This window comes from Hoplias malabaricus, chromosome 1 (genome assembly GCF_029633855.1).
Source record: "Hoplias malabaricus isolate fHopMal1 chromosome 1, fHopMal1.hap1, whole genome shotgun sequence".
In the NCBI taxonomy this organism is placed as follows: domain Eukaryota; kingdom Metazoa; phylum Chordata; class Actinopteri; order Characiformes; family Erythrinidae; genus Hoplias; species Hoplias malabaricus.
In genome coordinates, this window is record NC_089800.1 from 89813927 (window position 1) to 89841270 (window position 27344).

General features: G+C 48.0%; 1 protein-coding gene across 3 annotated transcripts in view; it reads left to right on the forward strand.

Annotated features, from left to right (window-relative positions):
- The window catches only part of emilin1b (elastin microfibril interfacer 1b), an 85292-nt gene that overhangs the window by 23424 nt on the left and 34524 nt on the right, over positions 1-27344 (forward strand). For 2 of the 3 annotated variants that reach the window (XM_066675978.1, XM_066675979.1), the window contains exon 1: positions 13520-13833. The exons of the other annotated variant lie outside the window; for it this stretch is intronic. In XM_066675978.1, coding sequence (XP_066532075.1) covers positions 13709-13833 — 125 coding nt within the window. In that variant the 5' untranslated portion in view covers positions 13520-13708. Of the gene's footprint in view, positions 1-13519; positions 13834-27344 lie in introns of those variants that run through there. 3 annotated transcript variants of the gene reach the window in all.

Here is a 27344-nt window from a genome sequence, read left to right on the forward strand (position 1 = left end):
CCTCCAGATGGCGTTTCTCTGCCGTGAGCAGAGAGAGAGAAAGACTAGCACCGGACCCAGACACTTTGTTTTTTTACCCATTTACAGACACTGGGGCTTCGTAAACACATTAGAGCGGTTTCCAGAGCAAACCACTGCAGAGCAGCACATGGAGAGGAGTTTTATAAACAGGGGTTTTAAAAGGTGAACGTCACCTTTAATGTATAGAGGAGGTTAAAGGGCAGACACACTTTTTTTTTGTGTTGATCTTGTTTTCATTTGTTTAATGTTGTTGTGTTTTTAGCGTCAGTAAACTGGAGATGACACACACACTGTCTCCAGACACAGAAACTCTCGGCTGTGGAACTTGTAGCTGGGATTAAAACTGACCAGTGGAAGACTTTCTCTTTTGTCCAAGAAATTCCTCGAAATTCATGTTCCTTTTACTGCCTTTAATAATCACTAATCCCTGAAAACTCCACTTCCTCCGGAGTGAACGGAAACATCTCCAGGAATTCAGAGAGAGAGAGAGAGAGAGAGAGAGAAAAAGAATAGGTGGGGGAGAGAGAATGAGTAAATGGAAGGATAAGCAGAAAGGGACAGAGAACATAGAGAATGAAGAGTGTAAAATGAGACGAGAGAGACATTAGCGGTAAAGAGGAATGAGACAGAAGGAGAAATGGAGAGATTAGAGGCAGAGAGAACATGGTAGAATGTTGGAGACAGGAAAGAGAGGGAACATGCAGAGAGAGAGAATGAGAGAGGGAAGAGGTGGAGTTAGTAAAATGAGAGGGAGAATTAGAGAAGGAGAGGATAAAAGGAAATGAGAGAAAAGGAGACATGGAGAGGGAGTCACACACAGAGACAGAAACAGTCCTGAAAGAGAGAACACTGAGACAGGAAAGAGGTGGAGTTAGAGAGTAAAATGAGAGAAAGAGAAGTTGGGGTGTGTGTGTGAGGGAGAGAGAGAGAGACACTGATCCTGAGCAGCTGCCAGACGCCTGAGACCGAGTGTTATGGCTGTGCTGGTGCTGACCGCATGCCGCCGTGGGCAGAAGTTTGTGGACCCTTCTGCTGTAAGGGGCATGTGCTCTTCTCAGTTAAAGCACAGTAGGTGTCTGTGGTCAGGAGACACACTGCACCTTTAAACTGCACAACCACGTCGCATTAAAGTGCCGCCTCCAGTTTGTTCTAATGAAAGGTATCAACGAGACCGAGACGCTCCCGAGCAGCTGCACCTGCGACTTAATCTCCTTAATGTCTCTGTGATTTCTCCTCCACAGAGTGGAAATACAAATGAAATGGTCTCCTGAGATAAAGACCTCAGTGTCTCACACATATCTCCTCTGGAGCTTTAGTGGAGATCTCAGCAAAGTCAAAAACAACTGCTCAGATTTGTGCGTTTAACTAAGCCCTACTCTTTCCTTTAATCAAAAAAAAAAAATTTATTTATGTAGCGCTTTTCACAACTGATGTTGTCACAAAGCAGCTTCACAGAATTCCAGTAAGACAAGATTTGACATGAAATGTAAAGACAAATGTAAAACCCTCCAGTGAGCGAGGCCAGGGGCGACAGTGGCAAGGAAAAACTCCCCCAGCTGAGGAAGAAACCTTGGGAGGAACCAAGGCTCACAAGGGGTGACCCATCCTCCTCTGGTCAATCTACTGGTGATGATAGTTAGTAGTCCATGAGAACTTCAGTGTAGGGACAGCTTCAAGGCACTTGGTGGTTTCTGGAGCGTGGGCAGCTGGTCTGAAGCGTGGAGGAGGATCTCGACAATCATCCATCAGTGTCCAGACAGACAGGTGGGCAGTCGTTTACTCGGAAAGATGTAAAGGGATGGAATTAGTTTTGAACTGTTTTGTGTTTGTAAAGTAGAAAATATGAAAATTTCCAGAGTGTGGCTAATGACTCCGGCAGATCTGACTATGACAGCATTAACTAAAAGGAGAGAACCAGGAGGACACACAGACACGGGAGCATCCTGAAACACTGGCATCCCTCCGCTCCACCGTCAACAAACCTGAGTGATCGCGAGAAGCGGCGGGACGACAGCACCAGCGTCTCAGTTTACTATAATTCCCTGTGTCCATGGACCCCCCGGATCTGCCGCCTTTATCTATGGGGGAGCATTAGCCACCAAATGATAAACTAAACAAATGAGTTTTTAGCCTAGATTTGAAGATTGCGACTGTGTCTGAGTCCCGAACATTTTCTGGAAGATCATTCCAGAGTCTGGGGGCTTTATAAGAAAAGGCTCTTCCCCCAGCTGAGGCCTTCTGAATTCTGGGAACATTTAAAAATCCAGTATTCTGTGATCTGAGTGAACGTGGGGGCTCATAATAGGAAATTGTATCTTGAAGATATTCAGGAGCGAGCCCATGTAGAGCTTTATATGTTAATAACAAAATTTTGTAGTCAATGCGGAATTTAACAGGCAGCCAATGAAGTGATGATAAAACTGGGCTGATATGTTCAAATTTTCTAGTTTTAGTGAGGACCCTAGCTGCAGCATTTTGAACTAGTTGAAGTTTTCTTAAATTGCTGCTGGTGCATCCTGACAGTAGTGCGTTACAGTAGTCAAGCCTTGAAGTAATAAAGGCATGTACTAATGTTTCTGCGTCCTGAAGGGATAAGGCATTTCTAATCTTAGCAATATTGCGAAGATGTAAAAAAGCTGTCCTAGTGATACTACCTATGTGTTGATCACCAAGATTTTTTGCTGCTGAACCAGGTTTAACTGGAAAGTCAGCGAGATTTAAAATTAAATCTGATAATTTATTTCTTGTCACTTTTGGACCCAAAAGCAGGACCTCTGTTTTGTTGCTGTTTAGGAGGAGGAAATTACGCAACATCCAGCCTTTCACGTCTTTTACACAGTCCTCTATTTTCTTTAATCTGTGTTTGTCATCGGGCTTGGCTGAAATATACAATTGTGTGTCGTCTGCGTAACAGTGAAAGTTAATGTCATGGTTTCTTATAACTGTGCCTAGCGGTAACATGTATAATGTAAATAATAATGGTCCTAAAATAGAGCCTTGTGGAATTCCAAATCTTACTTTAGAATAATTTGAATTTAGATTGTTTACTTTTACGAATTGATAACGTTCCGTTAAGTAAGATTTAAACCATAATAGGGCTGTCCCTGTGATTCCAACCATGTTTTCTAACCTTTCTATGAGAATATTGTGGTCTATTGTATCGAAGGCTGCGCTTAGGTCAAGAAGCACCAACAGGGATACGTGGCCTTGATCAGAGGCAAGAAGAAGATCATTTGTTATCTTGACTAGAGCTGTCTCTGTACTATGATGTTGCCTGAATCCAGATTGGAATTTTTCATATATATGATTCTTATGTAGATATGAACTAAGTTGTTGGGCCACAGCTCTTTCTAAGATCTTAGACAGAAATGGCAAATTAGAAATAGGCCTGTAATTAGACAGTGTACTAGCATCAAGATCTGGTTTCTTGATCATAGGTTTAATTACTGCTACTTTATCTCATTTATTTTTCTAGTCTCCTTTTTGTCTCATTTTTTTTTCTCTCAAGGAATTTTACAAAAATTCCCATTGTCTCCTGAGCCATTAGAGAGCAACCTATGAGCTATACACTTCTCCTGTGTGTACTCACCCTGCTCACTGCCTAGAGTACGTCAGTGGGTAAACTCTTACAAATGAAGGTTCTACAAGGGTTCTTCATCAAAGGAAATGATTCTATGCAGCACCAAAAGAGCTTCTGCTGTTGTAACAAGCTTGATATCGTAATAATAAAGGAACCGTATTTAGTGCCGTATAGGACCATCTACAGCACATTCTTCATCAACCTGAAGAAACCCTTCATGAGGCAAAGAACCCTGTAATCCTGTAAAAAGTTCTTCTGGTGTTCAGCGTTCTGTAGATCACAACACTGGGCTGTGGAACAGTGGAACTGTGTTCTCTGGAGTGATGGGGTTCCTCTGGTGTGTGGAACAGTGGAACTGTGTTCTCTGGAGTGATGGGGTTCCTCTGGTGTGTGGAACAGTGGAACTGTGTTCTCTGGAGTGATGGAGTTCCTCTGGTGTGTGGAACAGTGGAACTGTGTTCTCTGGAGTGATGGGGTTCCTCTGGTGTGTGGAACAGTGGAACTGTGTTCTCTGGAGTGATGGGGTTCCTCTGGTGTGTGGAACAGTGGAACTTTGTTCTCTGGAGTGAAGGGGTTCCTCTGGTGTGTGGAACAGTGGAACTGTGTTCTCTGGAGTTATGGGGTTCCTCTGGTGTGTGGAACAGTGGACCTGTGTTCTCTGGAGTTATGGGGTTCCTCTGGTGTGTGGAACAGTGGAACTGTGTTTTCTGGAGTGATGGGGTTCCTCTGGTGTGTGGAACTGTGTTCTCTGGAGTGATGGGGTTCCTCTGGTGTGTGGAACAGTGGAACTGTGTTCTCTGGAGTGATGGGGTTCCTCTGGTGTGTGGAACAGTGGAACTGTGTTCTCTGGAGTGATGGGGTTCCTCTGGTGTGTGGAACAGTGGAACTGTGTTCTCTGGAGTGATGGGGTTCCTCTGGTGTGTGGAACAGTGGAACTGTGTTCTCTGGAGCGATGGGGTTCCTCTGGTGTGTGGAACAGTGGAACTGTGTTCTCTGGAGCTATGGGGTTCCTCTGGTGTGTGGAACAGTAGAGTGTGTTCCTGCAGACGACCTGAGCCTGTGAGGAGGTGTCCAAAGCCCTTTGTGCCTGTGCAGTGTAGGAGAGTCCACACACTTCTGCTCAGGGCTGTGGTGGAAGACCCTCAGTGCTGCCCCCCGATGACGAGCCACACATGGAGCTCATTACAGAGGAATGTTTTGTTCCACTGAGTGGAAAAATGAAAGTGATTCGTCTGCTTTTGGACGCTGCTGTTGTGGAAGAGGTGCTGGGCGGCGGCACTTTGTTTCCCTAAAGTTTACAGGCTGATATTTCACTCTTTCACCCCCCGAAGCCCTGATCTGTTCCTTTAAAGCAGCTCTACATAATTGTTACCTTCAAAGTCATTGTGATGCTCCTCTGAGCTGTACCAGGGAGAATAGAGCCTCAATCATTGTTAATCCAGGCTCAGCACTGCAGAAACCACACTATGTAGCTTAGGTAGGAGGGTAGGACACCCCCCCCCCCCCCGCCCTCTCTTGTTTCCTGGTCTTGGTCTCGTCTCCTGGTCTCTCCCTGTCTTCTCTCCTGATCTCAGTCTCGTCTCCTTGTCTCTATCTGTCTTCTCTACTGGTCTCGGTCTCGTCTCAAGGTCTCTATCTGTCTTCTCTTCTTGTCTCGGTCTCGTCTCCTGGTCTCTCCCTGTCTTCTCTCCTGATCTCAGTCTCGTCTCCTTCTCTCTATCTGTCTTCTCTACTGGTCTCGATCTCGTCTCAAGGTCTCTATCTGTCTTCTCTTTTGGTCTCGGTCTCGTCTCCTCGTCTCTCCCTGTCTTCTCTCCTGTTTTCAGTCTCGTCTCCTTGTCTCTATCTGTCTTCTCTACTGGTCTCGGTCTCGTCTCAAGGTCTCTATCTGTCTTCTCTTCTTGTCTCGGTCTCGTCTCCTGGTCTCTCCCTGTCTTCTCTCCTGATCTCAGTCTCGTCTCCTTGTCTCTATCTGTCTTCTCTACTGGTCTTGGTCTCGTCTCAAGGTCTCTATCTGTCTTCTCTTCTGGTCTCTGTCCCGTCTCCTGGTCTCGGTCTCGTCTCCTGGTCTCTCTCTGTCTTTTCTCCTGGTCTCCTGGAGCTGTGACAGAGACACTACCTGCTGCTCCACCATGACGCCCATTATTATTATTATTGTTGTTGTTGTTGTTAGAAATTAAACTCCTTAATAAAGAGACAGTAAATCATTAGGAGCTGGTAATAGCTGCAGATAATTGCAGTCTAAACAGCTGTAACTTGCACAGAATCATAGGTTTATGAAGAAATAGGGAAGAGGCTCCTCACTGAACAACAAGGCGACAGTGTGTTTTGATGAAGACTGTTCTGATGAAGATGATGATGATGTTAATAAGATTAATCCCTGTTTACTGCTGCAGCCACATGTCACTCAAAGTTGTGTTTATTTGAACTGAGGCCATCAAACAACGCCTCGAAACAATAACTTCTCAAGTTTCTCTTTTATCTTTCGGTCCTGAAAATGACCAGAGAGTCCCATATTTAAATGTTCACCAGGGGTTTGCGCTGACCATTTGTTTCTAGGTAAATGTGGGGTTTCGGAGGTGGAACGTGAGGCTGAAGCAGCGTGTGTTTTGAAGAAGGTTGTGATTTGGAGAAAACAGGGCCCAGGTGGGGTTCGCACAGTTTAGAAATCTGACTTTTTTGGGCTCAGGCACGTTTTCGCCCCAGAATCCACACGGAGTTTTATTAATGAGGCCCCAGGTCTCGGTCTCGTCTCCTGGTCTCAGTCGGCTCTGTGACGGGACACGAAGGAGCTGCTGGAGGCTCAGCTATAAAACCACTGCAGATTATAAACGATAATAAAACCTGGGTGGCCACTGTCTCAGCCAAATCTAGAGAGAGAGAGAGAGAGAGACAGGGAGAGACAGAGAGAGAAGGAGAGAGACAGAGAGTGAGAGAGAGAGAGAAACAGAGAGGGACAGAGAGAAAGAGGAAGGGAGAGAGAGAGGAAGGGAGAGACAAAGAGAGAAGAAGGGAGGGAGAGACAGAGAGACAGAGTGAGAGAGAGAGAGAGACAGAAAGGGACAGAGAGAGACAGAGAGGAGAGAGGGGAAGGGAGAGACAGAGAGAGAGAGGAAGGGAGGGAGAGACAGGCTGAGGAAGGGAGGGGGAGAGAGAGAAAGGGAGAGAGAGAGAGATGGCTGTTTGTGGTAACTCTATAATGAAATGCTTTTTTAATCAAAACATTTTATTAAATGCCTTGGCAATGCTCTAATACAACAACGTTTATTACTGTCACAGAGAGAGAGAGAGAGAGAGAGAGAGAGACAGACAGACAGACAGACAGACAGAGACTCAGACATAGACACAGAGAGAGAGAGAGAGAGAGAGAGAGAGAGAGAGAGGGAAACAGACAGACAGACACAGAGAGAGACAGAGAGACAGACAGACAGACATAGACACACAGAGAGAGAGAGAGAGAGAGAGAGAGGGAGACAGACAGACAGACACAGAGAGAGAGACAGAGAGACAGACAGACAGAGAGAGAGAGAGAGAGAGACAGACAGACAGAGACAGAGAGAGACCTAGGTGTTTCTGTATGAGACTTTGGACTCAGCCACAGAAGCTCCGCCCACACGCTGAGAGGGAGTCTATACTTCAGTGCGTCACTGTGGCCACACTGTCAGGATTCTGCCAGCTGCGCTCTGATTGGCTCTCTGTACCTCTGTGTATACGCACTGGCTCTGGTACTGGTCCGATGTGAGATGGCCTCCTGGTCCTTTTGGTCAGTCAGATTTCAGTCAAAATTATATAGAACCCTGAACACTACAAGAACCTTTTGCATGATTAATGTGTTCTTTGCATTAGGAATATATTCCTCAGATTGATGGTGAATGGTTCTAGATAGCACTTTTTAGTAAAGGGTTCTGTTAGAGCATTTTTACATCAAAAGAGGTTCTTGAACCAGAAGAGAACACGAGCACGTATTGAGAAATGGCTATAGTGTTATTCAGTTTCTCTCTGAGAAAAATGTTGATTGGCTGAGACTGAGAAGTGTTCTGATTGGCTGAGACTGAGAAGTGTTCTGATTGGCTGACACTGAGGCCTGTTCTGATTGGCTGAAACTGAGAAGTGTTCTGATTGGCTGAGACTGAGGGTCTATGTGTCCTCCTATATACAGAGCTCTTTGAGAAGGGTTACAGCTCACGCTTTGGTTAAAGCTCTGTTCGTAATCACCACTGGCTTCTGGGAGATTTCCAGGAATTTCAGAGTTACGTTTCTGCCTCATGACTCACAGCAGAGAGAAAACAGAGGGAGAAAACCTGAGAAAAGAGGGAGAACATGGGGTGAAAACTGAGAAATATGGAGGGAAAAGAGGGAGAAAACAGAGGAGAAAACCTGAGAAAAGAGGGAGAAAATGGGGAGAAAATAGAAAACGAAGAAATACTGAGAGAAAATGGGGAGAAAACAGAGGGGAAAGGGAGAAAACCTGAGAAAAGATGGAGAAAACTGAGAAATACGGAGAGAAAAGAGGGAGAAAATAGAGGGAAAAGAGGGAGAAAACAGTGGGGAAAGGGAGAATACCTAAGAGAAAATGGAGAAATACTGAGAGAAAAGAGGGAGAAAACAGAGGGAAAAGAGGGAGAAAACAGAGTACAAAAAATGATATCACAGAGTCATTACTAAACATGAACACTGCAGACCCACTTCTCCATTCTCTCTCTCTCTCTCTCTCTCTCTCTCTCTCTGCCTCTCTCTCTTGCTGTGGTCAGTAGAAAGTTCAGTGTGGTGATTTAGAGTGTGTATAAGTTTGTGGAGTGCCACAGCACTAGCTCACACACACACACACACACACACACGCACAGTAAACACAGCTGTGCGTGTGTGTGAGAGATGCAGATGTGGCAGCACAGCTGGAGGATGTTATTTGCTGAAGCGGTTGAGTGTGACGCAGATTGGAGAGTGGGTGAATGTCTGACCAGTGACACAGTGTGTGTCCGTGAGCTTGTGGACACCCCTCTGTCCCGAGTGTGGTCTGTGAAGGATGAGACACTGCAGTGTAAACACAGTCCTGTAGCAGTGGAGAGTACATCAGCTTCGAGTCTATTTCTGCCCTTCGTCCCAAGAAACTACACCCAGTTCCTTCAGCTGAACGTTAGAAGAGCAGGGGGTACAATGAAGAGGAAAGGGTTTGTTGAGGTGAGGGTGTGTGTGACTGGGTGAGTGTGTGTGTGAGTGACTGTGTGAGTGACTGTGTGAGTGACTGGGTGAGTGTGTGTGTGTGACTGGGTGAGTGTATGAGTGACTGGGAGAGTGTGTGAAGCTGTCCGTGTGTGTGTGTGCGTGTGTTAGGGTGTGTGTGTGTGTGTGTGTTAGGGTGTGTGTGTGTTTATGTGTGTGTGTGTTAGGATGTGTGTGTGTGTGTGTGTGTGTTAGGATGTGTGTGTGTTTATGTGTGTGTGTGTTAGGATGTGTGTGTGTGTGTGTGCGCGTGTGTGTGTTAGGGTGTGTGTGTGTTTGTGTGTGTGTGCGTGTGTTAGGGTGTGTGTGTGTGTGTGTGTGTGTTCATGTGTGTGTGTTAGGATGTGTGTGTGAATGTGAACATTGGATGTGACCGTACAAAATAACCTGCTTGCAGCTGCAGGGAGTGAAGTGTTAAATCCGCCCACTGCAGCATGGCCCCGCCCCCTCCGTTTGTTGCCTGCTGTTCCTCTGAAAGTCTTCTAATGGGACCCTCACGAAATAGTGGTCTTTATGAGGAAAATTAAAGTGCAGGCAGCAGAACGGAGCTCGTTAAAACCACACATGCTTCACTTTAATGATGAAGTTGTTTCCCCAGCTCCTCCTCAGCCGCCCTCACAGAGCCACTACTGCCCCAACAATCAGACATCACCCCCGGGGACCCTCATCCTGTACCACACTCGTCTGTTCCCCTCCTCCACCAGGTGAATCAGGTCCTGGTTCTGGAAGCGGGTTCTTGTTTAGTGGCTGTTCTCTCGTGGTTCAGAGCGAGTCGAGTAGGGACTAAACCGTGGAGTGTAAACCTTGCAGAGCGCTGATCGTCCAGAGAGAGTCGTCACTCTACGCCACGCAACGCAGACGACCAGCACCAACTCTCCATCTGTAAAATCTCCAGCTGCAGCAGAGATCACGTTTGTTTTTATCCGACTCACGACGGCGGCTCGTAAAATGACACCGTGGTCTTTTGAAGAGGTTCAAACGCTCCTCGGATCGGTGGCCGACGAAAGAATCCAGCGAGAGCTGGACGCTGCAACAAGGAAGGAACAAACTCTACTGATCTGTCTGAACTGATGACGGAGCTGTGTTCAGTCCCAAACAACAACAACACGCCGATACACCATGAGTAAACACCGCGCAACGTTACCACCGCCGTTGTTGTGGTTTCCAAAGCCCACTGTTGCCCTTAGAGACGGGGTTACTGTTGACTGCTTAGTAAAAACGTAGCATCTTAAATGCTAAATACCACCACGCACACACAAACCACACTAAACAAAAACTGAAACTTATTTTAGACCCGTGTTTATGTGAGAGCACAAAGACGAGGTTAAAAGCAGCAAAACTGAGTAAAAACAGAGTGGAAATAGAGCGTGGATTAGACGTGTCTCTGGTGACAGGACAGAGCTATAAAGGGTCCGAATGTTCGTCTGGATGAAGGGAAGCATTTGGATGTGTGTCTAAAAGGCAGATGCAGCTCTGAAATAGCCCTGAGGGGTGGGGGTGGTATGTGTGGGGTATTTGAGTGTTTCAGCACAGGTGACTCCACAGTGCTCAGAGTCCTGAACTGACCTCCATGAGCTCTCTGACCCCTCCACTCTCCACACCCTATTTCACCCTGACTCCGCCCCTCAGCGGACGCGTGCACTTTAAAAGCTCCTTTTATCCCTCGCAGAGAACTGACTGGGGTCTTGTTTCACAGTGTGTGTGTTGGTGGGCTCCAGATTCACACTTTCTAAAAATCTTAATGAGTTTTTTTTTCTTTGCGTTGACTTTGACACCTTCACCTCCTCCCCTCCTTCTTTATCTCCTCCACCTCCTCTCCATCTCCTCCACCTCCACTCCATCTTCACCACCTCCACTTCCTCTCCATCTCCTCCACCTCCACTCCTTCTCTATCACCTCCACCTCCTCTCCATCTCCTCCACCTCCACTCCATCTCCTCCACCTCCACTTCCTCTCCATCTCCTCCACCTCCACTCCTTCTCCATCTCCTCCACCTCCACTCCTTCTCTATCACCTCCACCTCCACTCCTTCTCTATCACCTCCACCTCCACTCCATCTCCTCCACCTCCACTTCCTCTCCATCTCCTCCACCTCCACTTCCTCTCCATCTCCTCCACCTCCACTTCTTCTCCATCTCCTACACCTCCACTCCATCTCCACCACCTCCACTTCCTCTCCATCTCCTCCACCTCCTCTCCATCTCCTCCACCTCCACTCCATCTCCTCCACCTCCACTTCCTCTCCATCTCCTCCACCTCCACTCCTTCTCTATCACCTCCACCTCCACTCCTTCTCTATCACCTCCACCTCCACTCCATCTCCTCCACCTCCACTTCCTCTCCATCTCCTCCACCTCCACTTCCTCTCCATCTCCTCCACCTCCACTTCTTCTCCATCTCCTACACCTCCACTCCATCTCCACCACCTCCACTTCCTCTCCATCTCCTCCACCTCCACTCCTTCTCTATCACCTCCACCTCCACTCCATCTCCTCCACCTCCACTTCTTCTCCATCTCCTACACCTCCACTCCATCTCCACCACCTCCACTTCCTCTCCATCTCCTCCACCTCCACTCCTTCTCTATCACCTCCACCTCCTCTCCATCTCCTCCACCTCCACTCCATCTCCACCACCTCCACTTCCTCTCCATCTCCTCCACCTCCACTCCTTCTCTATCACCTCCACCTCCTCTCCATCTCCTCCACCTCCACTCCATCTCCTCCACCCCCACTTCCTCTCCATCTCCTCCACCTCCACTCCTTCTCTATCACCTCCACCTCCACTCCATCTCCACCACCTCCACTTCCTCTCCATCTCCTCCACCTCCACTCCTTCTCTATCACCTCCACCTCCACTCCATCTCCACCACCTCCACTTCCTCTCCATCTCCTCCACTCCATCTCCTCCACTCCGTCTCCTCCACCTCCAAGCCCTCTCCTCCACCTCCACTCCCTCCCCGCCTCCGATCCCTCTCTGTCTCCTCCACTCCATCTCCTCCTCCACTCCGTCTCCTCCACCTCCACTCCCTATTTCACCCTGACTCCGCCCCTCAGCGGACTCGTGCACTTTAAAAGCTCCTTTTATCCCTCGCAGAGAACTGACTGGGGTCTTGTTTCACAGTGTGTGTGTTGGTGGGCTCCAGATTCACACTTTCTAAAAATCTTAATGAGTTTTTTTTTCTTTGCGTTGACTTTGACACCTTCACCTCCTCCACTCCTTCTTTATCTCCTCCACCTCCTCTCCATCTCCTCCACCTCCACTTCCTCTCCATCTCCTCCACCTCCACTCCATCTCCTCCACCTCCACTTCCTCTCCATCTCCTCCACCTCCACTCCTTCTCTATCACCTCCACCTCCTCTCCATCTCCTCCACCTCCACTCCATCTCCTCCACCTCCACTTCCTCTCCATCTCCTCCACCTCCACTTCCTCTCCATCTCCTCCACCTCCACTTCTTCTCCATCTCCTACACCTCCACTCCATCTCCACCACCTCCACTTCCTCTCCATCTCCTCCACCTCCACTCCTTCTCTATCACCTCCACCTCCACTCCATCTCCACCACCTCCACTTCCTCTCCACCTCCTCCACTCCATCTCCTCCACCTCCTCCACTCACTCTCCATCTCTTCCACTCAGTCTCCTCCACCTCCTCCACTCACTCTCCATCTCTTCCACTCAGTCTCCTCCACCTCCTCCACTCTCTCTCCATCTCCTCCACCTCCACTCTCTCTCCATCTCCTCCACCTCCACTCTCTCTCCATCTCTTCCACTCAGTCTTCTCCAACTCCTCCACTCTCTCTCCATCTCCTCCACTCCGTCTCCTCCTCTCTCCTCCACCTCCACTCCCTCTCCATCTCCTCCACCCCCTCTCCTCCACCTCCACTCCCTCTCCATCTCCTCCACCCTCTCTCCTCCACCTCCACTCCCTTTCCATCTCCTCCACTCTGTCTCCTCCTCCTCCACTCCCTCTCCATCTCCTCCACCCTCTCTCCTCCACCTCCACTCCCTTTCCATCTCCTCCACTCTGTCTCCTCCTCCTCCACTCCCTCTCCATCTCCTTCACCCCCTCTCCTCCACCTCCACTCCCTCTCCATCTCCTCCACCCTCTCTCCTCCACCTCCACTCCCTTTCCATCTCCTCCACTCTGTCTCCTCCTCCTCCACTCTGTCTCCTCCTCCTCCACTCTGTCTCCTAAGGAGTTCATATCTTAGTGCTCCACTCCATCCAGAGAGTGGAGTGCACAGTGTGTATAATCCTCATAAACACACATGCAATGAAAAGGTAGGCTCTGGAGCAGCGACACATGACTCTAAGCTGATCGTGCCTAAAGCCATGAGTCCTCCAGAGGAGCGTACAGCCCCTGAGCTCTGAGAGAGAGAGAGAGAGAGACAGGGGGGGGGGGGGAGGGAGGGAGGGAGGAGGGAGGGGAGTGTGCGAGAGAGAGAGAGAGAGAGAGGGGGGGGGTGTGCGAGAGAGAGAGAGAGGGGAGAGTGTGCGAGAGAGAGAGAGAGAGAAAGGGAGGGAGGGAGGAGAGAAGGAAGAGAGGGAGGAGAGGAAGGAGAGAAGGAGGAGTTTCCACTCAAACTGCTCTGAAGCTCAAATCTCTCTCCAAACTCCTGCGAGCGGCGGAGCTGGATTTAGCCGAGATCTCCCTCATTTTCCCCAGGATTCTTTTCCCCACATTTTCAGATATTTTCCCTGATTTTCTCTTCGGTTTCTCCGTGATTTTCCGGGCCCTGGAGGAGACGGAGGGAGAGAATGCGTCTGAGTTCATAGCTGGTGTTTTTTGCCGTTTCTGAGGAGGAGCTGGAATGTGGAGCTCCAAGAGGAAAACCTGAGGAACTTCTGTCTGTTTCTTTCTGTTCTTTTCTCTCTGAAGCGAGGGATGGAGCTGCTGCTGATGGTGTTTTTGGGGCTCTGTGGCAGTGCCAAGGCTGTGTGGCACAATCAGAGGAACCTGGCACAGCACACACAGACGGGCACGGTGCCCAGAGCTGCCAGCCGTCACAGGTAATACCCCACCGTCTCTACGCCGCCTCCGCACTCTCCCGGCTCTGTTCTTCGTCCTGTTCTGGTTTGTCTCTTACTTTTCCTCTCGTTTGAGCGTTAGGGGCAGCTCTGTACAGGCTGCGGGTGCGGGATCAGGTCTAAACCAGTGGAACCGCTCTAAAATGGGCCAGGACTGAACTCTCACTAAAGGGGGGAAGGTCCTTGCCTCGTCCTGAGCTCTGTTTCACGGGCGGTGAGCTTGAGCTGGGGCCTCTGCGGAGACGTGCTGCGTCTGAAGGTCTGCTCTTAACGTCCAGAACATTCTGAGAACACATTAAACCCTCGTTCACCTTCGATGTGTGTTCTGTAACATATCAAGTGCCTCAGGTCTCCTCACATAACGTTTCTTTACAATCACTAGTTTATACCTGTGTGTGTGAGTGTGAGTGTGTGAGTGAGTGAGTGAGTGAGAGTGTGTGTGAGTGTGAGTGTGAGTGTGAGAGTGTGAGTGTGAGTGTGAGAGTGTCAGTGTGAGTGAGTGAGTGAGTGAGAGTGTGTGTGAGTGTGTGAGTGTGAGAGTGTGTGTGAGTGTGTGAGAGTGAGTGAGAGTGAGAGTGTGTGTGAGTGTGTGAGTGTGTGAGTGAGTGAGTGAGAGTGTGTGTGAGAGTGTGAGTGTGTCAGTGTGAGTGAGTGAGTGAGAGTGAGAGTGTGTGTGAGTGTGAGTGTGTGTGAGTGTGAGAGTGTCAGTGTGAGTGAGTGTGTGAGTGAGAGTGTGTGTGAGTGAGAGTGTGTGTGAGTGAGTGAGTGAGAGTGTGTGTGAGTGTGAGTGTGTGTGAGTGTGAGAGTGTCAGTGTGAGTGAGTGTGTGAGTGAGAGTGTGTGTGAGTGAGAGTGTGTGTGAGTGTGTGAGTGAGAGTGTGTGTGAGTGTGTGAGTTTGTGAGTGTGAGAGTGTGAGAGTGAGTGAGTGAGTGAGTGAGTGAGTGAGTGAGTGAGTGAGAGAGAGAGAGAGGACAGTGACAGTGTCCTGCTGATTGTTCTCTGTTCTGTTCTGAAGCTGAGTTGGTGTCTTGTGACATTTTTGCTCCAGACCTTGTTTTTTTTTTTAAAGAAATCTACTTCTAAACCCCAGTGTTTTGGACTGAACCACACTGAAGAAGCCTGAACTCCACAGAAACATCAGTGTTATTATCTGACAGCGTGAGAGTGGCGCTGTGTGCAGTGGCGTGTTTTTGTGGCCATTTCACTTTTCAGCAGAAAGAAGGGGAGGGTCAGGGCTGAGGTCATTCTCTATCCACTGAGAAACTTACTGCTAACAGACACCATCTACTCAGCTCCACTCACCACACACTCACCACACACACGTACCCTGTAGTCCATCTGTGGTTCTGCATACTTCTTTACCCCCCTCAGCGCTCAGGACCCCCACAGAGCAGGTGTGATGTGGTGGTGGATCATTCTCAGCGCTGCAGTGACACTGACGTGGTGGTGGTGTGTTAGTGTGTGTTGTGCTGGTGTAGAGTGGATCAGACACAGCAGTGCTGCTGGAGTTTTTAAACCCTGTGTCCACTCTCTGTCCACTCTGTGAGACACTCCTCCCTCGTTGGTCCACCTTGTAGATGTAGAGTCAGAGACAGTAGCTCATCTGTCGCTGCACAGTGTGTGTCGCCCGTCCTCTAGTCCTTCATCAGTGACACAGGACGCTGTCGGCTGGATGTTTTTGGTCGGTGGACTGTTCTCGGTCCAGACACTGAGGGGTTTAAAAACTCCAGCAGCACTACTGTGTCTGATCCACTCTACACCAGCACAACACACACTAACACATCACCACCACGTCAGTGTCACTGCAGCGCTGAGAATGACCCTCTGGGGTTTTAGAGTTATCAGACTGAAGAGCTGTAATAAATACCTCGTTTATTCACAGTGGTGTGTGTGTGTGTGTGTGTGTGTGTGGTGCAGCACTCTCTCTCTCTCTCCCTCTCTGCTACTGTAGACTCATCCCCTCACTCACCCTTTCACTCATTAAAGGCTAATTGCCTGTTTTGGGGGCTTTTATTTTGCCTCCTGCAGAGTGTGAGGAGGGTGGTGTTTATTAGAGTCTTTCATGTTGCGTCTGTGTGGGATTTAAATGTTTTCTCTGAGTACAATTTCACTCAGAACGTGTGGTTTAACTTCAGCTCAAGTCTGATCTCATTATATCCTCACAACATCTCTCTCTCTCTCTCTCTCTCTCTCTCTCTGTCTGTCTGTCTGTCTCTCTCTCTCTCTCTCTTTGTCTCTCTCTCTCTCTGTTTCTCTGTCTCTCTCTGTCTCTCTCTCTCTCTCTCTGTTTCTCTGTCTCTCTCTCTCTCTCTCTGTTTCTCTGTCTCTCTCTGTCTCTCTCTCTCTCTCTCTCTCTCTCTCTCTCTCTCTCTCTCTCTCTCAGTGATGTGTGTGTTGGGGTTTCCCCATCCCCCTCGATGATGTAATATTAGGGTTAGAGTTGTGTAAAAGGAGGGTGGAGTCCTAAGGTCCAGAGAAAAACATTGAACTCTGAGAAACTCACCATCCCTCCGTCTTCTGTACTTTATAAACACCCACTACCCCCAGAGTAACACCCCCTGAGTAATACCCCCCCCCCGTCTTTTGTACTTTATAAACACCTACTGCCCCCTGAATAACACCCCCCCCCAGAGTAACACACCCCCAGAGTAACACCCCCCCAGAGTAACACCCCCTGAGTAATACCTCCCGTCTTCTGTACTTTATAAACACCTACTACCCCCAGAGTAACACCCCCTGAGTAATACCCCCCCGTCTTTTGTACTTTATAAACACCTACTGCCCCCCAGAGTAACAGCCCCCCAGAGTAACACTAAACTGAGGTAGACACGGGTAGAACAGGGGTCTGGGCTGTAGGGGGTGGGCACACGGGCTGTTAGTGGGACCCAGATGGGCTGTGTGTATCAGATAAACTTGGTCAGCTCAGTGACTCTGTATGTGGGGTCCAAATGAGTCCAGAGATGGCTGTATACTCCTCAGATGGACCCTGTTTTTAACCAGTCCTCGTCCTGAGCTCTGAACACACCGACCCCGGACACTCCAGACCCGCTCCAGACCCACAGCGAAACTCAGGAACACTTACAGAAAATGACTGAAAGAATGTTTTTGGCCGTTTTCTGGCGAGTGAATCCAGGGCAGTGCTGCGGTGTTTACGTGAATGAGCAGGTCATGCTTCATGTTCCACTGTGTTTCGAGGAAAAGCCACAAACTAAACTCGAGCGACTGAAGGAATGCGTGTTATTAATCAGAGCAGAGAAATGAGGATTATACTGTGGAGTGGTTGCCAAGTATGCAGCATTTTTACCCATTTTTACTTTGGGCTTTTCTGGCTAAAAACAGTAATCCTGCTTTGTGGAACACAGCCAAAACATTAAGGCTACATTTACATTATCAGCCTCATTAATTAATGTGAACAAATCTGCCCCTGAATCAGCAGCATGCTCACACTGATACGTCAAAGAATGGTGCCTCCGTAACAGACTATAAACGTATTTGTGAGACGACTCGTCAAATTAAAACTGGACAAACAGACACATCACGCTTGGACGCTCATGGAGTGCACTGTGTGTAAAAATACACATTTCTGATTTTTGTATTTTAGATATATATATATTTATTATTTTCTGTTTTTGTTTTTCCACTTCGTATCTTGCTGTTGAATAAGTGCCCTTTCTGGCTGTAGCTGTATTAGGTGAATTAGTTTTTTTAAGAATTTGTTCTTCATCTCCTGCCTGGTTAAGTTAAAGAATAAATAAATAAATAAATGAATAAGCGCCTGTGATACACCGATCAACCATAACATTACAACCACCTCCTTGTTTCTCCATTCATTGTCCGTTCTCTCAACTCCACCGACCCACCAGGAGCACTGTGTGGTTCTACAACTACAGCCTGTAGTATGCTGTTGCTCTGCATACTTTATTTCAGTAGCTCATCTGTCGCTGCACAGTGTGTGTCGCTCGTCCTCTAGTCCTTCATCAGTGACACAGGACGCTGTCGGCTGGATGTTTTTGGTCGGTGGACTGTTCTCGGTCCAGACACTGAGGGGTTTAAAAACTCTACTAACTCTAACTACAGTATCACCTTACTACAGTATCACTGACACCTCACTACAGTGTCACTGACACCCCACTACAGTATCACTGACACCTCGCTACAGTATCACTGACACCTCACTACAATGTCACTGACACCCCACTACAGTGTCACTGACACCCCACTACAGTGTCACTGACAGCTCACTACAGTGTCACTGACAGCTCACTACAGTGTCACTGACACCCCACTACAGTGTCACTGACACCCCACTACAGTGTCACTGACAGCTCACTACAGTGTCACTGACACCCCACTACAGTGTCACTGACACCCCACTACAGTGTCACTGACACCCCACTAGTGTCACAGACACCCCACTACAGTGTCACTGACAGCTCACTACAGTGTCACTGACACCCCACTACAGTGTCACTGACACCCCACTACAGTGTCGCTGACACCCCACTACAGTGTCACTGACACCCCACTAGTGTCACAGACACCCCACTACATTATCACTGACACCGCACTACAGTGTTACAGACACCCCACTACAGTGTCACTGACACCCCACTACAGTGTTACAGACACCCCACTACAGTGTCACTGACACCCCACTACAGTGTCACTGACAGCTCACTACAGTGTCACTGACAGCTCACTACAGTGTCACTGACACCCCACTACAGTGTCACTGACACCCCACTAGTGTCACAGACACCCCACTACAGTGTCACTGACAGCTCACTACAGTGTCACTGACACCCCACTACAGTGTCACTGACACCCCACTACAGTGTCACAGACACCCCACTACAGTGTCACTGACACCGCACTACAGTGTTACAGACACCCCACTACAGTGTCACTGACACCCCACTACAGTGTTACAGACACCCCACTACAGTGTCACTGACACCCCACTAGTGTCACAGACACCCCACTACATTATCACTGACACCTCACTACAGTGTCACTGACACCTCACTACAGTGTCACTGACACCCCACTACAGTGTCACTGACACCCCATTACAGTGTTACAGACACCCCACTACAGTGTCACTGACACCTCACTAGTGTCACAGACACCCCACTACATTATCACTGACACCTCACTACAGTGTCACTGACACCGCACTACAGTGTCACTGACACCCCACTACAGTGTCACTGACACCCCACTACAGTGTCACTGACACCGCACTACAGTGTTACAGACACCCCACTACAGTGTTACAGACACCCCACTACAGTGTCACTGACACCCCACTACAGTATCACTAACACCACACTACAGTACAGTACAGCTAATTTAGCGGTGAAGATGTGATGAGGAACGGCGGAGCTCCGGTGGAGAGGTGGTCAGCGGACTGATACAGTGCATGTGAAAATCCAGACTGTTATCGAGAAATAAAGCACGCTTTAGAACGCTCCTCAACCAATCAGAGTGCACGACCGGAACTAACTATTGTTTAACAGACATTTAAGCCACACCCACAACTTCATGTATGGGCATCCAGAGCAGACTTTGTTGAAGTCCTAGCGGAGTGGGAGATGTGGGCCGTGCTGGATGTAGTTTGACGCTCAGAGTTTATCCCACTTCTTTCTGTCTATTGTTTTGGTGTCATCCATCTGTTCACACTGTGTAACGGACAGAGCAGCTTCTTTTCATCTGTCCGCTCTACTTTATCCATTTCTCCTTCGCGTGGCCTGGCTATTCTCCACACTGTCTCTCATCTTCTCTGTCTCACTCTCTTTCTCTCTCTCTCTCTCTCTCTCTCTCTCTCTCTCTCTCTCTCTCTATCTCCTCACTCTCTTTCTCTTTATCTCTCTCTTTCTCTCTCTCTCTGTCTCTCTCTCTCTCTCTCTTTATCTCTCTCTCTCTCTTTATCTCTCTCTCTTTATCTCTCTCTCTCATACGTTGCTAAAGAATATTACAGAAAATACATAAACATATAGATACAGATACAACTACAACAACAGGAAATGATATTTACAGGATTACTGCTAATCAAACAAGAAACGGAAAAGGAAAATAAGAGTGAGGGGACAATATAGATGTGTAATAGTCAGTAATAATTAACAGTAATCAGTAATTATTAATTCAATTGTGTTGATTCTCTCTCTCAATCTCTCTCTCTGTCTCTCTGTCTCTCTCTGTCTCTCTATCTCTCTCTGTCTCACTGAGTGAAGCTTTCTCACCGTTAGCTCGGAGCCCCCCACTGCTGCTGATGTCAGTCAGCGTTTCTGTGGCAGTGTGTGTGTTGTGTGCAGGTGGTGTTGAGGTGGAATGCGTCGTGTGTGTGTGTGTGTGTGTGTGTGTGTGTGTGTGTGTGTGTGTGTGTGTGGCTGGGTGCTGTTGAGGTGGAGATTGTGTGTTTCTGAGACCACCCGGCAGCTGCAGGAAGAGCAGGATCATGTGGGAACTTCCTGTAGTGTGACCTTTTACACTGTGGGCTTCATATTAAAATGTCTTTGATTTGCAAAAGAGCTCTGGACTCAGCACAGATGTGTGCAGAGGCTTGGACGTCACTTCTCATAAACAAACATGTCCAGGTCACTCTCAGCTCCACAGGTGTTCGGACAGTCAGTGAATCCGGTGACTGTCTGTGAGGAGTGTGGTGTGTTCTCCCTGTGTCTGTGAGGGTTTCCTCCGGGTGACTGTCTGTGAGAAGTGTGGTGTGTTCTCCCTGTGTCTGTGAGGGTTTCCTCCGGGTGACTGTCTGTGAGGAGTGTGGTGTGTTCTCCCTGTGTCTGCGTGGGTTTCCTCCGGGTGACTGTCTGTGAGGAGTGTGGTGTGTTCTCCCTGTGTCTGTGAGGGTTTCCTCCGGGTGACTGTCTGTGAGGAGTGTGGTGTGTTCTCCCTGTGTCTGCGTGGGTTTCCTCCGGGTGACTGTCTGTGAGGAGTGTGGTGTGTTCTCCCTGTGTCTGCGTGGGTTTCCTCCGGGTGACTGTCTGTGAGGAGTGTGGTGTGTTCTCCCTGTGTCTGCGTGGGTTTTCTCCGGGTGACTGTCTGTGAGGAGTGTGGTGTGTTCTCTCTGTGTCTGCGTGGGTTTCCTCCGGGTGACTGTCTGTGAGGAGTGTGATGTGTTCTCCCTGTGTCTGTGTGGGTTTCCTCCAGGTGATTGTCTGTGAGGAGTGTGGTGTGTTCTCTCTGTGTCTGCGTGGGTTTCCTCCAGGTGACTGTCTGTGAGGAGTGTGGTGTGTTCTCCCTGTGTCTGCGTGGGTTTCCTCCGGGTGACTGTCTGTGAGGAGTGTGGTGTGTTCTCTCTGTGTCTGTGTGGGTTTCCTCCAGGTGATTGTCTGTGAGGAGTGTGGTGTGTTCTCTCTGTGTCTGTGTGGGTTTCCTCTTTCAGCACCTGTTCCTTTAAATGATAATGAGCCGCTCGCTGTTCGCCCTGCCCCCGAGCGCACAGCAGTGAGGAGCTGGTTTTGAATGATTCTAAAGTCTCTGCACTTGACGTCAGAAGTCGAACAGAATCAGAACGACTTGTTTAACCTCATGTTCCCTGACTCAGGCAGCGTAAAGATAACTCACTGGGGTCTTGTTTCACAGTGTGTGGGTTGGTGGCCTCCAGATTCACACAATAATGTGAATCCACTCTGAGAAAGGCATTTAGTCGTATGTCCGCTTTTTCTCCCAAAAAACTCAGAGAGTCATTAGATGAATCAGAGTCACATTAGGATGATTCCACAGGCCCAAACAACTCCTTTCAGTCTGGTTCTGTCCCCTGAGGGGTGTAAGTTAGACTTTTACGCAGTGTATTCTAACGTCACATTGCTGGAATACCTGAGTAATGACTGGAGGAAATGAGCTGCAATAAAAACGACACCTTTCGCTGCAGGACCATGAGCCGAGGCTGAAAGAGGCACGCCTCCAGCCTCAAACACTGCTCTCTGTGATTAAGACTGGACTTCCCAGGGTTTAAGGGTTTAATACAAGGTAAATACAGGGTGCTTAATGACTGGTGATGGTCAGGAGAAGTCAGCTGTGATCTGAGGGAGTCCTAACCCCATCGTTCTGTAATGTAAAAAAACAAAAACCAAGGTGCCACTTTATCACAGAGTTACAGTGTGTTTCACTTTATAACACAGCTCCTGATCATCTTTAACTCCTAATGAAGGACACGGTAACACTCTGTTCATTAGTAATGAGTTTCAGCAGCGACACCAACCTTTTAACGTAGAAGATCACCTTTAAAAATCTGAGCAAATGAAAGCTCTACCGCGGCGAGTTTAGGATACGTTCAGTAACACGTCGGAGTGTGTCCCCATCGCCTCCAACATCATAAAACCACACTGTTTACGTCATTAATGTACAGCTGAGTGTGGGCTGTGGTGTGACTCGGGGGCTCTGACGAGGTATTACCTATCGATACCCGTCCCACAGCAGCTCTGCACAGGCTCAGGCCACAGTTCTGAATGTTGTGGTGTGTGTCTTTTGGTAAATCTGTTTTCCTCTGGTGCATTACACAAGCTGAGCTCACTGTTATTTCCTTTGGTGCTCACAGCTGTACACACTGAATCAGATACAATATAAACACCTTATCATCGTAATTACCTTCTCTTTCCTCTCAGATGGGGTGTAAACTGAGCTCATCTCCTGCTCAAGTTTCTTTGTCTGATCTGCTTCTTTTGTCCTGTTTAAATGTCCTACTGTTTATTTAGGCGCCTGTGCGTATAAAAGTACACACTTCGACAGAACTCTGGGGCACAGTGTGGCTCTCGCTTTGTTGTCATTTGTAATCCACATAAAATACAGCGTAATACCAAAAGTATTCACTCAACATCCAGATCACTGAATTCAGGTGTTTCACTCACTTCCCCGGCCACAGGTGAATACACGCAGCACCTGGACGTGTGGACTGTTCTATAAACACCTGGGAAACAAGGGGTCGCTCTCAGGAGCTCAGTGAATCCCAGAGTGGTACTGTGAGAGGACACCACCTGTGCAACGGATACTCCACAGTCAACGGTCAGTAAAGTGGAAGCGAATGGGAACCACAGCAACTCGTAAAATGATTGGACTCAGCTCTTAGTTCCAGTGAAATGAACTGTTAAGACAAACGAATACTTTTGGCTCCCGTTTAGAAACGGATCAGAGCAGCAGCACTATTGCTTAGAGACAACGAGTGTCAGAATTATATGTCCCTGATTAACGAGGCAGCAAACCACTGCGGATACATAGTAACTTTAACGTGGGACTGAAGCAGCCGTGATGTACTGCGTTAGAAAAACAGGGTCTTGGGGATCGAACTGTGGATGGTGATTGAACACAGTGACAAGTAATTCACTCTCTAACAAAAACAACTCCTACATTTGGAAGCATTTCTAAAAACAATAAACAGATGGGACTCAGCACAGAGTGAAACAAATATTTCTGTAACCAACTATTCGTCTCTTGGAACACATCGCCCCGAGGACTTAATAACTTACTAACACTGAGACAGAAGAGAGTGATGTTTTCTGTTCTAAAAAGTGGAGATAAGCAGAGTGTTTTAGCACATTTTCTTAATATTTGGCTGATGCTGAAGATTAAAGGTTTAAGGGCCCTGCTTCTGTCGCTTCCTTCGAGGACGTGTTTTGTATTAGCACTGATTCAGACACTGAACTGCTGGGACTGTGTTTAGATTATAGTTCTCCAGGTGGAGTGTGAGACGTTGATGTGAGCAGTGATTAATGAGTAGTTTCTCTGATGGAGACATGGTGTAAAGGCGTGTTGTTGTTGTTTGGGACTGAACACAGCTCCGTCATCAGTTCAGACAGATCAGTAGAGTTTGTTCCTTCCTTGTTGCAGCGTCCAGCTCTCGCTGGATTCTTTCGTCGGCCACCGATCCAAGGAGCGTTTGAACCTCTTCAAAAGACCACGGCGTCATTTTACGAGCTGCCGTCGTGAGTCGGACAAAAACAAACGTGATCTCTGCTGCAGCTGGAGATTTTACAGATGGAGAGTTGGTGCTGGTCGTCTGCGTTGCGTGGCGTAGAGTGACGACTCTCTCTGGACGATCAGCGCTCTGCAAGGTTTACACGCCACGGTTTAGTCCCTACTCGACTCGCTCTGAACCACGAGAGAACAGCCACTAAACAAGAACCCACTTCCAGAACCAGGACCTGATTCACCTGGGGGAGGAACAGTAGAGATCGTGCAGTGGGGGAGTCACTGTGTCTGTTTCCATCTGTTGGAGCTCATCTGGAGCTGTCTGAGGAAACTGCTTTAACTTTGATGGAGTGTTGTAAATGTAAAAGCACTCTGAAAAATCCTCACATCATTAATCCCAACCTTCAGAACGGCCCCTCGGTTCTCAGCGCTGTTCACTAATCGTGCTGGAGGACCCAGGCTGTGCTCAGTCTGTTCCACATTGACTGTTATCCCTGTGGAGAAGCTCCAGTTACAGTTACACTCAGAACCGTTCAGACCTGCAGAGGATTAGAGGCTTTCCTTTACGCTCTTCTGTTTCTGAACTGAGGAACTCACTGTTCCACCTTTAATCAGAGTCCAGAACACGTCTCGACTTAACATCTGCAGTTATCATTAATGCTGGATTAGGTTTATTTATTATTAGACTCGATAAGGTCTGTCCCGAACCCTACTGAGCTCCCTAAGTAGGCAGTGACTCCGTAGGCGGCTGTGTAAGTCTGCGGCGCTATAACCGTGGTCTGTCCTCATTAGGTGGATTATTGAGATGCTGTAGTTAAAGGGGATGATGTCACGGCTTGTTCCCACCCACTGCACGCAGGCGGTGTTTATCCTGCTGCTCTCATTTTAACAGTGATCTTAATGATTTTTTCTCTTGGAGAAGAGTGAAATAGATGGGAGATTGAGGTGTCTCCTGCTCTGCTCCGGGCTCTGCTTGGGGCTATGCTCTGGGTCCTTCTCTGGGCTCTGCTCTGTGTGTGTGGGCTGATATCTCCTATTCTAGTGTATAGAGCGTTTATAGAGGAGGTGTGTGGACTGATGTCTCCTATTCTAGTGTATAGAGCGTTTATAGAGGAGGCGTGTGGACTGATGTCTCCTGTTCTAGTGTATAGAGTGTTTATAGAGGAGGCGTGTGGACTGATATCTCCTATTCTAGTGTATAGAGCATTTATAGAGGAGGTGTGTGGACTGATGTCTCCTATTCTAGTGTATAGAGTGTTTATAGAGGAGGTGTGTGGACTGATGTCTCCTATTCTAGTGTATAGAGTGTTTATAGAGGAGGTGTGTGGACAGGTGTCTCCTATTCTAGTGTATAGAGTGTTTATAGAGGAGGCGTGTGGACTGATGTCTCCTATTCTAGTGTATAGAGCGTTTATAGAGGAGGTGTGTGGACTGATGTCTCCTATTCTAGTGTATAGAGTGTTTATAGAGGAGGTGTGTGGACAGGTGTCTCCTATTCTAGTGTATAGAGCGTTTATAGAGGAGGCGTGTGGACTGATGTCTCCTATTCTAATGTATAGAGCGTTTATAGAGGAGGCGTGTGGACTGATGTCTCCTATTCTAGTGTATAGAGCATTTATATAGGAGGCGTGTGGACTGATGTCTCCTATTCTAATGTATAGAGCGTTTATAGAGGAGGCGTGTGGACTGATGTCTCCTATTCTAATGTATAGAGCGTTTATAGAGGAGGCCTATGGACTGATGTCTCCTATTCTAGCGTATAGATTGTTTATAGAGGAGGTGTGTGGACTGATGTCTCCTGTTCTAGTGTATAGAGTGTTTATAGAGGAGGCGTGTGGACTGATGTCTCCTGTTCTAGTGTATAGAGTGTTTATAGAGGAGGTGTGTGGACTGATGTCTTCTATTCTAGTGTATAGAGCGTTTATAGAGGAGGCGTGTGGACTGATGTCTCCTGTTCTAGTGTATAGAGTGTTTATAGAGGAGGCGTGTGGACTGATGTCTTCTATTCTAGTGTATAGAGCGTTTATAGAGGAGGCGTGTGGACTGATGTCTCCTATTCTAGTGTATAGAGCGTTTATAGAGGAGGCGTGTGGACTGATGTCTCCTGTTCTAGTGTATAGAGTGTTTATAGAGGAGGTGTGTGGACTGATGTCTTCTATTCTAGTGTATAGAGCGTTTATAGAGGAGGCGTGTGGACTGATGTCTCCTGTTCTAGTGTATAGAGCGTTTATAGAGGAGGCGTGTGGACTGATGTCTCCTATTCTAGTGTATAGAGCGTTTATAGAGGAGGCGTGTGGACTGATGTCTTCTATTCTAATGTATAGAGCGTTTATAGAGGAGGCGTGTGGACTGATGTCTCCTGTTCTAGTGTATAGAGCGTTTATAGAGGAGGTGTGTGGACTGATGTCTTCTATTCTAATGTATAGAGCGTTTATAGAGGAGGCGTGTGGACTGATGTCTCCTGTTCTAGTGTATAGAGCGTTTATAGAGGAGGCGTGTGGACTGATGTCTCCTGTTCTAGTGTATAGAGCGTTTATAGAGGAGGCGTGTGGACTGATGTCTCCTATTCTAGTGTATAGAGCGTTTATAGAGGAGGCGTGTGGACTGATGTCTCCTATTCTAGTGTATAGAGTGTTTATAGAAGAGGCGTGTGGACTGATGTCTCCTGTTCTAGTGTATAGAGTGTTTATAGACACTATATTATTTTTGTATTATTGCTTTTATTGATTAGTGACATTGCTGTGTGGGATTTAACAGGTTAATTGAGCTCATCAGGACCAAAGTGGGGACGATGCTATGACGTTTACTCGACTGTTTCAGTTCTTATTGTTTTTGGAGCAAAGGAACCGACCCTGACCCAAAAAGGACCGGAATTCCTCTCTGTTCTCATTGGGGGCTTTGTTTGGCGAAGGTTTGAGACACATCTGTAGACACTCAGCTCTGAAACTCCGTCCTATTTCTCATTCTACATCTACTCTACTTCCTGCTCTTATCTCTTTTCTCATCTACCTCCTCTTCCTTCTCCTTCTCATCTTTCCTTTCTTTTTGCCTCTCATTCTCCTCTTTCTCTCCATTTTTCATCTCCTCCTCCTGCTCTTGTCCTCCTCTTCTTTCTCTTATGAATCACGTTATTGGGTTTATTCGAATGCTGGGCTTTATTTGTTGTTTGTTTGTTTGTTTTTTACACTTATTGCTCAGATAAATAGTTTTTTTTTCTGCACAGTACTGTGTGTGTGTGTGTGTGTCTGTATAATCTGAATATATAAAACTGGTAAAGAATGGATTGTGTCTGTAACAGACGACAGGAACCTGGATGCTTATGTGTGTGGCTCCTGCTCTGGACTCTGCTCTGTTCTGGGTCCTGCTCTAGGTCCTGCTCTGGGTCCTGCTCTGGGTCCTGCTCTGGGCTCTGGTCTGGGCTCTGCTCTGCTCTGCTCTGGGCTCTGCTCTGGGACCTGCTCTGCTCCGGGCTCTGCTTGGGGCTATGCTCTGGGTCCTGCTCTGTGCTCTGCTCTGGGCTCTGCTCTGGGTCCTGCTCTGTGCTCTGCTCTGGGTCCTGCTCTGGGTCCTGCTCT